At 54.3% G+C, this 15,208-nt stretch overlaps 1 protein-coding gene across 1 annotated transcript in view; it reads left to right on the forward strand.

Moving 5' to 3' along the window:
* The window catches only part of PRIMA1 (proline rich membrane anchor 1), a 62,313-nt gene extending 53,762 nt beyond the window's left edge, over nucleotides 1-8,551 (forward strand). The window contains exon 5 of the mRNA XM_029951523.1: nucleotides 5,523-8,551. Coding sequence (XP_029807383.1) covers nucleotides 5,523-5,625 — 103 coding nt within the window. The 3' untranslated portion in view covers nucleotides 5,626-8,551. The remainder of the gene's footprint in view (nucleotides 1-5,522) is intronic.
* Nucleotides 8,552-15,208: the final 6,657 nt, after the last annotated feature.

Consider the following 15,208-nt stretch of genomic DNA (forward strand, 5'->3'; position numbering starts at 1 on the left):
GCCACCCACCCCCCAGCCTCCCCTTCCTCCCCAGCGCACACACCGCCAGTCCAGCCCTCTCCCCCTGGCCTCTGCCCAACTGCAGGGTCAAGGGCAGGGCTGGGCAGGAGGAAGTCAAAAGGTGGGGCCCAGGGATTGGGGATGGGAGTGGGACCTCTTCATTCAGCCGCATCTCGCATGAACTTCTGGGAGCGGGACATTCACCTTGAATGCACTTTGGATTCCTGGGGTCTCGAGACTGGGGCTACCTCGTGGCCAGAACCTCTTGGGCCAAGTAGGGTCCAGTGCTGGTGACCGGGCATTTGAGATGCAGCCGTTCCCGTCTGTTACTTCTTTCTGCTGCCCCAATACGTTCCTCTAGCAACACCACCCCCAGGCACCACATCCAATCTCTCCAGCTGGAAATCGAGAGCAGTACGTCTGGCTGTACCTTGAGTCCCGTGAAAGCCACGCGCCTCGCGGACGGACTGCCTTTGGTCGGGGGCTGAGCACAGATCCCTGGCCTTGGCTGCTCTGAGACCATCGACTTCCTTCGGGACCTCGGCTGGATCCAGGGAGCCGGTGCTCGTGCTTTGTTGCAGGAGCAAGACTCGGTCTTCTAACTCTAGGGCTGGTGCTCTTTTCTCCGGGGCCACTGCCATCCTCCAGGTGGCCCAGGGCTCGCCGTTCCCCACTGGCGGGGTCGACACACAGGCTGCTTCCGAGTCGTCTATGCCGCAGTATCTTCTTATTGCCACCTCCACGATCCTTCTTCCAACAAGAGACTGGGCCCAGAAAGGGTGAGGGCACTATGTGTCCCCACCTGCCTTGGGCTGAGACACTTATTTGGGCTCATTTACTCCCCCCACCACGCCCCCGAAAGGGACCCACCTGCTGTGGTGGGTGATAAAATCCTGTCCTGGCGGGAGGAGGCGGGCAGTAAGGATGAGGTCTTTGTGCAGCAGGGGCCACATGGCCGTGCAGGCCTGTCACTGACAGGCAGGCAGGTTGTGGGTGTTCTCGGTGCCAGTGGATAGGTCCCTGCTTCTTGGGGGCTCTTTCGTCACCAGGAAGCTGCATCCCTCTCTGAACTCATCTCTCTAGACATGCTGGGTGGAGGTGCTGGGGCAGGGCGAGGGGAAGGCCAGAGTCCTCCCCGCGCTCCCCACAGCGCTCTGAATGCGATCCAGATGCCCGGCCCTGCTGGCTGGGTCCCAGGGGCGAGCAGAAGCCCGGGGGACTTGCAGACGCCAGCCTTCGCCTCGCCCAGCCAGGGGTGGCTCAACAAGGAAGCCCTAGAGATGCTCACACAGCGGGTCCGGCTGGAGCGTGAGGGCACCGGTGGGCTGCATCCCTGACTCCCCTTCACCCCAGGGCTGGGGCAAAGCGCGCTGGGCTGGAAAGGAGGCTGCTGCTACATCCTGGTCGACGACCCCCTTGGTGGCTCGGAAGGGCTCTTTCTGGCTGCTTGACCCAGGTTTGGAGAATTCTGCAGGCTACAAAGGCATCTCATCGTGGAAGAGGGTGTGCATTTGTGGGGGGGTGTGTATGGACGTGCGTGTGTGCCTGTGTGTGTGTGTGTGTGTACATGTACATGTATGGGTGGGGGGGTGTGTGGTGGTGTGTGTATTTAGGTGGGGTGGGCTGTGTTTGCATATGGGTGTGTGTGTGTGTGTGTGTGTGTGTGTGTGTGTGTGTGTGTGTGTGTTTTGGGGACTTTGAATGCCTTCGGAAAAAGGAATCTGGGACCGCTGCCCTTGACTGACAGCAGCCCCTTTCGCTGGGTGCATGAGATCAGATGCGAGCCAGGCAGCCCTCCCTTCTCCGGGTGGGACCTGTCATATCATTGTCAGCAGGGCCCGAGAGGGGCACCTGGGTCCTGGCCCTCCCTGCCCGGGCCGGTCATGTGGGCGGAGGCGGTCCTGCCGAGGCCGTGGCTCGTGACATGAGCCCCCCGAGCTGTCAGTGCGGCGCACCGTGTAAAGAATGAGGAGTGCCTGCTGCTGGCCAGGCCGGGGGCGAGGGGGAAGGGGTCTTAGGGTGGAGAACCCCCCTCAGACAGGCAGGAAACCTGGACATAGCCCAGGAAAAGCTCACTTCCCTTTCTCTTGGTTTTAGGAACCAGGCCTTGTAGGGGGCCATCTGGGGCCATCTTCTCCCGCACCGGGGTGCACGTGCCTAACTTTGATTTAGCGGGACCATCCCTGGCTGGGTCCCAGCGGGCCTCTCTGGCCTTTCCAGAGCCCCTCTGGACACACATTAGGTAGGAAGTCTGTGCAGTCTGGAGAGAGCTGGCTGTTGCTGGCCAACAGGACAGCTCCCGGCTGGCACCTTTCCAATAGCAATACTGAAAGCTAACCAACACTTATGGAGCATTTGCTATATGCTAGATGCTCATCTAAGTGCTTGACCTACATTAATGTACCTAATCTTCCCAGCAAACCTATGAAATGGACACCATTATTGTGCCCATTTTATAGACCAGAAAACTGAGGCATAGAGAGGTTAAGTGGCTTGCCCAAGGTCACATGGCTAGAAGTGGTGGGGCCTGGGTGCAAGGAGCCGTGACTTCCCAGCACTTGGGCAGCATCACCCTCTAGTGTCCCGTTAGTGAAAGGACAGTGTGGGGAGAGGCAAGATAGTGCCTTCTCTGGCTGTAGGTAAACTCCAGATTCCACTGGGCTTCTGTGAATCCCAGACAGGCTTTGGAAGTGGGCCAGGGCAGCAGCCCAGGGAGTAGAGTGCTTGAGGGCTTAGCTCTAGTGGAGGAATGGGAGCAGACCCTCACTTCTCAGGAGAACCTTTGGGACACTAACCCCTGCCCTTGCCACACCCAGACTCTTGGAATGTTCCTGTAGGGGGCGCTGTGCCAGATACAGCTGCTACTTAGCTGGGTGGGGCCCCTACCCAGACCCACTTCGTCCTGGGACAAAGCTGGTCTTCGGCTGGGAAGCTGGCCAGGGCCATTGAGAAGGTCCTGGAGCTGCCTCCAGGCCTTGTCCTCAGTGTCCCTCTGGCCAGGCTTGCTTCCTGCCAGGCCCTCTGGGCCAATGTCTCCCTCCAAGGCCCCCGGGAACGCAAAGGGGTGTCCTAGCCAGCAGCCTGGCTTTAGAAATGTCATCTTCTCCCGGCAGAAGTCCTGCAGATTTCCTGTCCTCACCCTAGAAAGGCAGGAACTCTGTGCCCTCCAGGCTTTGCCCATGTCCATGGGAGTTCCATGAGATGGGCTTCTTGACTCTTGAGAACTTGGGAACTCTCCAGAAGGAGGGAAGTGGAAGTCCTTTCCAAGCTGACGGGGCCACAGAGCCTGTTTGCAGAGATACTGCCTGCTGGGAATGCTGACTTAAGGGAAAGATGTCTGGACCTGGATGTGGTGGGAGCAGGTGGCGGTCCAGGCCACAGCACCAACCAGCTGGGGGCCCTTGGGCGAGTCACAGCGACCTCTAAGCCTCAGTTTCCCCATGTATTGAATCTCTTAACCCCAGGCAAAGGGGACCTGTGAGGGGGGACAGGGGACCATTGTGAGAGGGGACAGAAACATCTGTAGCTGAGAGAGCTTTGCACAAAGTGTCACGGGAGGACGTGCTGGTTTGCATCTGACATTTCTAGAAGCCACCATGGCTGAGCCTGACGCCCAGAGTGAGTGCACTAGGGTTTCTCTCTGTTTTGTGAGCTGGTTCTGCAGCAAGGAAAAAAAGTAAGGGAAGTTATTAGATTGGATCTCAGGGTGTTTTCTCCGAGCGGGCCTAATAATCCTACCCTTGAAACTACTGATAACCACCTTGCAGACCCTGCCTCCCCTGCACTCATTCATACCTGAGGCTTTATTCCATAGGCAGCAAACTAGGCTGCAAGGACCAGTCCTCAGGCTGGGTTACAGGACACTCTAGCGGGGGGACATTCGAGAAGGCAGAAGCAATCGATCACCGACTGGGCTTTCGGAGATGGCCTTAGACATTCAGTTAAGACAATACACAGCAAAGGCCAGGTCAAGCTCAGCCCAGCATTCCTGAGGACAGAGGTGACTAAGCTATGGCCCCATGGGCCTCAGATTCACCCAAGAGACAGCAGTAATGTGACATGGGTTTGGGCTCCACAGTGTGTGTGGCCTAGACCGGGAGGCTGTAGCCAGGGGCCCCTCCTGAACCAACCGGGAGAGGAGCTGGGATTGGAGCCAGGCCAGAAAGTAGTACTGCAAATTCAGAACCTCTGTGAGTGAGCAAGAGCCTTCTCAAAGCCTCCCACCCAGCCTCCCCTAGCCTTGTGTGTTCAGGAGAGATGGCTCTTGGGGTTACGTAGCCTCTGGAATGGTCTTCAAATGGTCCAACATGAAGTGCTTGAGAACCACTAGTGGGCACTTACTTAGTTTGGGCATTCAAGGTTACATCACCGCCACCATTGACAGAACCGTAACTGCCAGTGCCATCACCATAACCACCACCACCACCGACACAGCCATAACCAACACTGCCATCACCACCATTACCATAACCACCACCCTCATCATCACCATTAGCATAACCACCACCATTGATACGACCATAACCACCACCACTATTACCATAACCACCACCATTGATACAGCCATAACCACCACCATCATCACCACCATTACCATAACCACCACCATTGATACAACCATAACCACCACCACCATTACCATAACCACCACCACGATCACCACCATTACCATAACCCCCACCATCGATACAGCCATAACCACCACCATCATCACCACCATTACCATAATCACCACCATTGATATGACCATAACCACCACCACCATTACCATAACCACCACCACCGACACAACCATAACTACCACCACCATAACTGCCACCATTGATGCAACCATAACCACCACCACCACTACCATTACTATAACCGCTGCTATGGCCATAACCATAACCACCACTACCAACATCACTCCCCTTAACACAACCATAACCACCATCACCATCACCTCTGCCGCCAACTCCACCACAAGAACCACCTTCACCACCACCACCACCACCTCCACCACCATCTCCACCCCATCACTGCTCCCACCACCCCGAGCCACCAGCACCACCACCAGCATCACCATCACCACCATCCTCTTCATCACCTTTTCCATGTACCTCCGACTGCACAGAGGCAAGGCTACAAAATCCAACCTCTGGCACCTCAGCTCTGCACCCTCCCAAATATTCGTCTTCACGTCTGTTTGCTCATACTTGGAGATCAACGGGAGCCTGACTGTGTGTCCTAGAGGCTGACCGGAGGTTCTCCATTCTCGTTTGTCCCAAGCAGCCCCAACTCATGCCTGTTGTCCCTGCTTTGTTATTAACAGCTCTCTTCTCTCACTCTCAATCATGCCCTGGTGGGCACAGCACATTATGTGTCCCCCTCAGTAAGACTCCCCCCCAGCTCCTGATTGGCCCTCACGAGGACCGGCAGCCCAAGGATGCTGACCCAGAACAGAGTCTGGAGGCCTAATTAGAAGGCCATGATGCCCCACTCCAGCCATGGGTCATTAACGGTGTCCCTGCCCCCCCTCCCAGGAAACCCCTGAGAAAAGAGGAGAACGGCACCAGTGTTGCTGAGTATCCCATGACCTCCTCGCAGAGCAACAAAGGCGTGGACGCGAACAGCGCCGTGGTGTGAGTCTGCAGACCCCGACAGGCTGGCCAGAGGGTCACATTGCAGCGTTAGCGGACACGGGAAGGCAGGAGGACACGAGCTGACTCTGGGCTTGTCCAGGACTTCCGAAGGAGAAACCGTCCCATTCCCAGCCCGCCCTGGTCAGTGCGCGGACAGGGGCAGCACGGACACCAGGCTGCGCCGGGCTCACCTGCATGCGGCACCGGGGGCAGTGCCGCCACACCCGCTCTTCGCCTCTCTTCTCCATCTTGTATTTGATCTGCTGTCTCCCAGCTGCGCTCTGACCCAGGCAGGGAGTCTCTGTCTGCAGGGGTGGGGGGCGTCCTACCTTACTCAAGAGAAAGGTGATCCAGGAGTCACTTGCCTTTCAGAAAACGCCTCCTCCCCCCCAGGAAGACTGTCTGCTCTCCATTCACCATGCGTCCCAACAGAAGCCATCAGCAGAGCCATGAGATGTCCCCTTCCAAAGGTGCTTCCCACACATCTGTCTGTCACCCCATTGGCGACTGTCTTTAGTCTTCAGGGCCTGCCTCCTTCCTTCCTGTTCCCTCCCACATCCCAGGCCTCCGGCCCTTGACTTCTGACCCCTGCCACGGCAGGCTGTGACCCCAGCCTGCAAGGTCCCCTCCTGCCTGAGCAGACGGAGGGGCTCTTTTATACCCAGAGCCGATGTCTGATCTTCCAAAGGCAAAACAACTCACTGAACGCCAGGCCAAGGACCAAGGAAGCAAAGATCCTCGTGGAAACTGATGCCTCCACATGAGCCAGGCCCTGCCTTCATCTGGCAGAGACCACCACTCCTGCCAAGCCCAGCACTCTGGGTTAGGCTGACCCCGCCTGGCGCTGGGTCTCCCCGATGCCCCCCTAAGGCCCTGACCAGGTACTCAGACCCTCTCTGGAGAGTCCCCAGCCTGCCCTCACCCAGAAGGAGGTGGTGTTCTCCCAGCGGCCCCCTTTGAATGTCTTATGTTCTAAAAGTGTTGAAAACGTCTGAGGGGTTGGTGGGCGAAGGGGAGGGAGAGAGAGAGGGGACTGTCCAGACCTGGTCATCCCCCGGCCTATTTCCCAGGTGGCCACTTGCCCTGTGGGCACATCACTAGGCCTGTGGGGACAGCCGCCTGTGGTCTACCGTCTCCTGGATTGGGGAACACTCCTGATGCTGTGGTGCCCAACCCCCCACACACTTGCTCCGAAGGAAGACACACTTAACAGTCCGCTCTGTCCAGGTGGACGCTGTCCACTTTTCAGACTCCCAGTGTGGTTCTCTGAAGGGTATTTGGGCCACGGTGAGATTTGCCTTCCAGGTAAGCCTGACAGGACAGTAAACAAGTCCCCGTTTAGGCTGGACCCTGGGAACCCACCTTGTAAAATCCCTTTGCTCCTGGAGCTGCCTGTGATCCACTGTGCTCAGAGAGCAGAGGGGAGGTGAGTTTGCCGTGACCCTCACTGGGTCCTCCCGCAGGACAGCAGAAGCGGCTGAGGTCAGACCCAGGCCTGCACTCTCCCAGAAAGGGTTCTTTCTTTAGGGTTTTTCTTCTGTGTGAGCTCCTGGTTTTGGTTTTGGGTTGGATTTTGCTTTCCCTGCGTCCCTTAGCATGCCACAGTGCCACCAATGGCCTTTGTCCCTACCCCGAGCTGGTGACACAAGGCCAGAGGGTGTGGGGTCCGCAGCAAGGCGCTTTCCCTTACTGCCTATAGCCTGCCGCTGGGTCCCCTGCGTGTTTCCTGAGCAGACAGCCAGGCAGGACCCCAGCTCTATGCACACGCCACCTTGGGCTAGAAGTGATGGGAAGGCACCTTCTGTCAGAGGGGAAGATCCTGGCTAAGGGGTCATAAGTGATGGGCATCCAGCCTGGGGAGACGTCAAGGGAGGCAGGGCACAACCCAGCTTTGCCCCACTCCGTGGGTCCCACCTTCCCTTACCCTGGCTGAAACCTGGGACTTTACACTTGGCCTCACCCTTCAGGGCTTCCCAACCATCCGCCCTTGGCATCCACCTCGCTCCGGGGCCAGTAGCCCCTTCCCCAGGGGCTCAGCCAAGGCTCTGTGAAAAGTTTGTGCATCAATCCCCCCCACCCCCAAATAGGATTTGTAAAGTCTTTTCTTGCTCAGCTAAAGAAAACCAAGAGAAGAACCCAGTTTTTTAAAAAGAATTCACATGAGAATTCAAGCCCCCAAACCTAGAGCTGGTCATTTGGATACTGTCACGTGTGCCATGGGAGAGCCTCGCTGGATTTTTTTGCTTAAGTGACAAGAAGCATCCGGAAAACCACACCAACCTGGTATCTCAAATCAGAACTTTTATTTAAGGAATGTATCTGCAGCCCCTAAACGCAGACCAATCTTCAGGCTAGCCCAAACTTTGAGGTCAAGAACGAAATGCGCATTTCTTCTCTGCATTTTCTCCAGTAGATACTTTTTAACTGTCTCCTAGTTGAGCCCAACATAGAACGGCATATAGGATCTCCCAGAGTTTTTAGGTGTTACTTAGAAGCTTCTAAAGCAAGTTTTGGAAGAAAGACTAATAGCTGTAAAAATATAGACATATATATTATATATAGTTATATATATATTTAAAGAGATATCTATATATACAATTACTGTACTCTCTGAATCTGTACAGAGTCCGACTTAAACAGCCCAGGTGGTATGGGATATCTAATGCATGAATGTAAATATCCTGAGATCCGCCTTCCATTCCATGTGCCGTGTGCACACAGGGAGAAGACTCATGTCTCTCGTTCTGTCTCAATGGACAAATGTGCAAGTTGGTGCCATCTTGTCCACCAGCGAGCCACTGATGTGGATTCTGTGCTGAGACCACACAGGGAACAGGACTCGGGGTCGGGGGGGCGGACTGGATGCTACTTACAAAGAAGAAAGTACCATGCCTTTTTTATTTTCAATAAAAATATACTTATAAAGATGACTGTCAGTTGTCCTTTGTGGCATGGGCCTGGTCCTGGGCGGTGGGGGGCATGGGAAGGAGAGAGCGGGCTGGGTGTGGGGTGTGACCCTTCCTTGAGGTCCCTGCCAGGGTGGGGTTTGCTTCACTTCCATGTAATGTCATCATAATACTAAGACTGGCATTTATGGGGACTCTAAGGTACCGACCTTGTCTCTCCTCCCCCGCTCTCTGCCATCTTGATCGTTGACTCAGTTAAGAAGACCAACCATCCCAGTGTGCCTGGGACCGGAAGGTTCACCTAAAATATGGCGCTTCCGTGAGCACCCAGGAGGCTCAGTCAGTTAAGTGTCCACCTTCAGGCCATTTGTAGCAAAGTGGATGGACCTGGAGGGAGTCATGCTAAGCGAAGTAAGCCAGGCAGAGAAGGACAGATACCATATGTTTGCACTCATAGGTCGAACAGGAGAACAGGAGAGACCTAATGGAGGACCAGGGGGAGGGGAAGAGGGAAAGAGAGTTGGGGAGAGAGAGGGACGCAAAACCTGAGAGACTACTGAATACTGAAAACGAACTGAGGGTTGAAGGGAAAGGGGGGAAAAGAGGTGGTGGTGATGGAGGAGGGCACTTGTGGGGAAGAGCCCTGGGTGTTATATGGAAACCAATTTGACAATAAGCTACTTTTAAAAAAGAAGAAGAAGAAGCAGATTCCAAAAAAAAAAAAAGTGTCCACCTTCAGTTCGGGTCATGATCTTGCAGTTGCAGAGTTCGAATCCACCTCGAGCTCTGTGCCGACAGCTCAGAGCTTGGAACCTGCTTCGGATTCTGCATCTCCCTCCCTCCCTGCCCCTCCCCACCTCATCCTCTCTCTCTCAAAAGTAAATTTTTAAAAAACATTAAAAATTTTTAAAAAGAAAAAAACTAGAAGCAACTAGAATTTTTTCCATGTTGCTCTTTCCATCCCTACCCTCCACTTGCTACTTTAAAACCAAGTGTCCCCCTTCCCAGACTCTGACACAGGGATAACACGTTCCGAACAGGGATTCCTGGAAGGCCATGCCCCGCTGCAGAGAGGGGCGCTCCGACGGCGACCTCACAGGCTGGCGGATACTCTGCTCGCGTGGACTCGCAGCGGGGAAGCGAGCCCGGCCCGGGACAGCACAGGCTCTGCCCGGGAACACGGAGGGGTCGGAAGGGGATGAGGTCCTTCTCAGCTGCCCTCAAGGAGCAGGGCTGAGGAAGAGATGGCACGTGGGACACGTGTTGCGTGCAATTCCTGCGGAAACGCCACTGCCTTCTGCCCGGAGGTCCACCCATCCCCTTGGAACAGGATCTATTCTCGGGGGCTCGCGTGTTCCTTATGAGAACTTAATTTGCTGTTTCATTTTTATGTCAAACTTCCAAAAAAATGTAATAAGGATGCCTGGATCATGGGAATCCACACAGATTTTCAGAGCCCGTATCTGGGTTCCCAGCCTGACGGTAACAGATGGCACTATGGTGCTCACAGTGGGTAATGAGGAAAGAAGCCAGCTGGGCGCCATGGCGGGCTTGCCCCCCTCTGCCAGGCCTCGGCGCCCATCGTGCCTGGACTCTGCCTTGAGAGATCTCCCGTCTGTGTCCCCCCACGCTCTCCCAGCAGGCTCGTCCAGGCTCCGGGCTGCAAATCCCCTCACGGGGACTCTACGTGTCACCCCCAGCCCCACCTGCCCCTGTCTCTCCAGTCTTGGGTTTGTCCACCGGCTCACTTCCTGTGACGAGTCCCAGCAGGACTCCTGGCCCCCGTCCCCTGCCCCCAATCATCCCATCTTCCTCAGCTCCACGCATCCCCTCGTTGGCCACCACCGTGTCTCGGTGCAAACCCTGATGGGCGTGCCTTATGCCTCTGTGACCGATACGTCAGCAACTCCTACCCCCTCCCATCTCCATGTCTCAGATCCAGCCGTTAACTCAGCTCCTGCTACCCGGGTCCAGGCCACCGCCACTTCCCGCCTGCACTGTAGTGAGCCCCCCACCTCCGCTCCCTGCTTCCGCCTCCATTGTCCCCACCATCAGCTCCCACCAAAAAGCTGGGTGATCTTTATAGAACACAAGTAAGATCATACATGAATTAAAAACCTGCCCACAGGGGCACCTGGGTGGCTCAGTCAGTTAAGTGTCCAGCTCTTGGTTTTGGCTCAGGTCATGATCTCGCAGTCTGTGGGATTGAGCCCTGCTGACAGTGTGGAGCCGGCTTGGGATTCTCTCCCTCTCTTTCTGCCCCTCCCCTGCTCTCTCTCAAAATCAATAAACATTTAAAAAAAAAAAAAACCAAACCTTCCCACGACTTCTACAATTACAGTAAGAGCCACACTCCTTCCCTTGGCTCATAAGGCCTTTCCTGACCTGGCCCTTGCTTCTCCCTCACCCCCAACCCTTGACCCCCCATCTTGCCCCCTCCCCCTTTGGCCACCCTGGCCTTCCTGCTGCTCCTTATGGGCCAGCTGATGTCCTTACAGTCACTCTTTCCCCAGTGATCACCTTGCGGCTTTCTTAGGCCACCTAGTCATTCTCCATTCTATTGCCTTAGTTTAGTTCAGCACTGCACTTTTCGCCCCTAAGAACCCTTGCTGACACATGCATGCATTTCCTACCTTTCTCCTCCCATTAGACTAGAAGGTGCCAGGGGCGCGTGCGTGGCTCAGTCAGTTAAGCATCTAACTCTTGATTTCGGCTCAGGCCATTATCTCATGGGCTCTGCACTGAGCATGGAGCCTGCTTGGGATTCTCTCTCTCCCGCTCTCTTTCTCTCTCAAAATCAATAAATAAAACATCTACAAAAAATAGAAGGTGCCCGGAGCACCTGGATGGCTCAGTCGGTTAGGCATCTGATTTGGGCTCAGATCCTGATCTCACGGTTTGTGGGCTCGAGCCCTGCATCGGGCTCTGTGCTGACAGCTCAGAGCCTGGAGCCTGCTTCCGATTCTGTGTCTCCCTCTCTCTCTACACCTCCCCTACTCCCTTCTGTCTCTCTCTTTCTCTCAAAAATAAGCATTAACAACCACAAAAAATAGAAGGTGCCTGAGAACAGGGACCCACTCTGGTGTTTGGTCTTATCCACTGCCAAATCTCCAGCCCCTCAAACATTGCCTGGCAATATTAAGAAATATTTAAAGGGAATTAATTAACTGTGGGTTATAAACTTAACACCATGCACAAGGCATAAAGAAAAAAATACAGCACTTTACTGCACGTAACTTTTGAGAGTCTCCACCTCATTGTGGACAGGGGTGTAAGAGGTAGAAACACCTGGGTGTTTGCAAAATTAATGGGATTCAGACCTCTTCCTGTTTAATGGGTCTCTTTGGGATGACTGTCTCTTGGGCGGACGCTCAGTCTTCGAGCCGTGTTCCCAGGCCCACTGCCGTCTAGAAGGCACCCAGGGGCGCCCTGAGCTGGTACCTGAGGGAACCGAGCTCAGATGGAGTGGCTGAGGTCCTGGCGGGCGCTGGGCCAGCCCAGGCTGCTTCCCCTTCCGGTGACAGCAAGGCCCTGGTCCCTTCTCACCACGGAGGGTGAGCCGTCTGCCCCCACGGCTCCAGACACAAGTGTCTGGACTGCAACCATCTCTCCTCCTGACCGTGGGCTCTGCCAGCTTCCTGCTCTCAGCCCCAGCCATGGGCACTCCGGAGTCTGCACCCTCGCGCCGGCTGGGAGAGGGGTGCCGGGGCCAGGGTGCAGGCATTTCTCCTGAGGAGGACGTGCCGCAATGTTGTGGGGCTCTGCATCTGAACCTCTCCTGGCCCATGCCATCCATGAAGCTAGGCTGGGGACTGTGAAGCAAGAACATATCCATTTTATTATTTTCAAAATAGCATCCCCGTGACAAACACAAGGATGCGTTCATACCATGTGAAGTCCAAACGATGACAGAACAGGCCATGTGGAGGAGGATTCCCCAGTTGCTCATTCAAACAGAGGAACGTGGAGGGAGCCTGGAGTCACCACGCGGAGCCAAATTGGAGCCAAATTTCCACTGCAAGCTGTGATTTCATTTCAGCAAAACACCAGCTGTCACATGGCATTACAGTCTGAAGAATCAATGGCTGCATGAACGTCGGGCACTTTAGCACAGAGCCTGGCACACCTAGGAGTCATGAGTGTCCCTTAAAGTCTAGGCGTCATTCTTGTTTAGGATTCTCTCTCTGTGTTGAGTACCTGACAGATATGATTGCGTTTACTCTTTACAGAAAGGCTGGAAGAGAGGAATTACCACCTCCATTTTGTTACCCATGAATCTGAAGCTTAGCAAGATCAAGTGACTTGCCCGGGGTCAGGGAACAGGTCTGTGGCAAAGTCTTGAACCGACCTGGCTGCCCAGCCTGTGTGCATCTGACTCCCCCAGCCCCCCAGCCCGGGGTTCAGACTCAGCTGGGGGCTCTGGATATGCCCTGATGTCTGAAACTGCCCCCCCCCCCGCAGAGCACCCCCACGCCCCCGCACCCCCTCCCCCAGCTCAGCGGGGCCTGATTGTCCTCACCTGGAGTGTCTCTGTCCTTCACGCCTGATTACTTGCTGGTTCCTTTCTTTTCCAAGTGGCCACTTGAAGGAGCGGAAATCAGGGCGTCTGCCAGCCAGCCCCGGGAGGCTCCCCTCTCCACCGGCCTGCTGGTGGGGGCCTGTCTGGGCTGCATAATTAAAAAGCCAGCTCTTTGTTCAGCCAAATCTGTGGCTTCTGCCAATGTCCTGTGCACCCTGCGGGGAAGAGCCGGTGCCAATTCACCTGACACCACCCGGTGCCTCTGATTCTCTGAGATGGAACCAGGATGGCGGTAGACCACCAAGCAGACCAGCCCTGACCTGAAATGAGGTCAGATGGATGGGTGGGCGTGGGGAGCACCAGACGCACCGGCCAGTGGCCATGCAGGTGGAGGCAGATGAATGAACTGGGTGGCAAACTCCCACAGCTGCAGGGCAGGACAGGTGAACGTGTGAAGCAAGCCAGGCCCTGAACATCAACCTAGAAGCAACAGGATTTTTGTCAAGAAGCTTTCGGGGTCTGCCTGCTTGGGAGGCAGAGGTCAATGATAGGACCCTAAACAAAACCGGAGGCTGTGTGCTCCAACCAAAACACAAAATGACAAATTGAAGCTCGTCAAACAAAACACGGGGTGGGCCAAGTTCAACCCTGCTGCCTGCCAGGTGGTGACTTTCGGTCTTCGTTATTCTACTTTGTTGGTCGGGGAGTAGCAGAGAACTCCAAGCATCATTAACTATCAGATTACGTATCAGAAAGAATCAGGGGTTTGGAGGCAGACAGATCTGGATTTGAATTTTGTTCTACTTTTTGCTGAGTGATTCCTGCAAGTATTCGGTCTCTCTGTGCCTCAGTTTCCTCATCTGTAACATGGGGCTGATCATTGAAGTGCCTTCCTCCCATCACGGCTGTGGAGATTCAATGAAATGCTGCATCTAAAGTGCCTGGCATGTAGTAAGTCCTCATATATGGCAGCTGTGAGTATAATTAATCGGGGGCAGTGTCCGTACGGCTGAGCCAAGTCTCAACAGGCCTCCAATCTAAGAGTTCATCGTCATGCTCTTAAATTCATGCATGTTTATTCTTTTCCATAAAACTGTTAAAGTAAGTGGGAAACTATATACCATTTAACTTGTGCGCCATAATTCTTTTTTCAAATAAATGAATCCCCAGAGCAAAGGGGGAAATGCCCTTGTCAGTTGGTGTGATGCTGTCTTGACGGAAACTTATGATGGGTGATCAATACACAGAAACACCAAGATTGAGCTGCTCCGAGAAAGCCCTCAAATTTCTCTAGCCCATGCTCTTGGCACATGTTGATCAAAAGAGCCCAGAAACAGAATAAGGGAAGAGAAATGAACTCTTGGACTCGATCTAGTCCTAATGCTATTATAGCTGGCTGTATGACCTTGGATAAATAGTATAATCTCTGGGCCTCAGTTGCCTCATCTGCAAAATGGGAATACTAGTGTGGGGGTGCACTAAGAGGAGAAAAGGGAATATATGTAAAGTGCTCAGTCCCCAGTACATCCTCAATAAATGACAGCTCTTGAGGTTTCTCTTGGATCCTATTCAAGAGGCTTACTGCTTGTTGCTCCTATCAGTGGAATGAACTAGCCAACCTTTTAGGCATAACATATCAGCCCCCAAAGGGATCAACTCTCATAAACACATGGTCTAATACTATTCCATTGAGTTTCAACCACTTCCATTAGTGTCAAAACCCTCCACCCACCCAATATACATATTTGCAAGTTAATTCTATTAAAGAAGTATATGAAATGATCTGCAGTGTCCAAATTATCACCAAGGCCCTTCAACCCCAGCTCAGGAAGGAGTCTTGGTGGATGACCCATCTTCTCCTATCCGATCCAATCTTATCTGGCCTCTTGCAGCTTGGAAATGGTGCAGTTGCTGCAACCCCTTGACTTCCGAGGAGTCTCTCTGGTAAGAGATTTGCTGAAAACACCCGATGACCGGCAGAATGAGAAGCTTGGACACCCTTGGCTAATGACCACGTTAGGCTCTCATGGCCTGTAGGTCTTGCTTCCAAGGGACCAGCTGAGGGAAAATCCAGGTGACTCCGCAGCTGGGAGCTGTTCCTTTGAGTGGTCTTCACAAGGTGAAGGCATCCCCGGTCTTCTGGCGGTCCACGGATTCTCCAA

The sequence above is a fragment of the Suricata suricatta genome, chromosome 9 (assembly GCF_006229205.1).
Source record: "Suricata suricatta isolate VVHF042 chromosome 9, meerkat_22Aug2017_6uvM2_HiC, whole genome shotgun sequence".
Classification (NCBI taxonomy): domain Eukaryota; kingdom Metazoa; phylum Chordata; class Mammalia; order Carnivora; family Herpestidae; genus Suricata; species Suricata suricatta.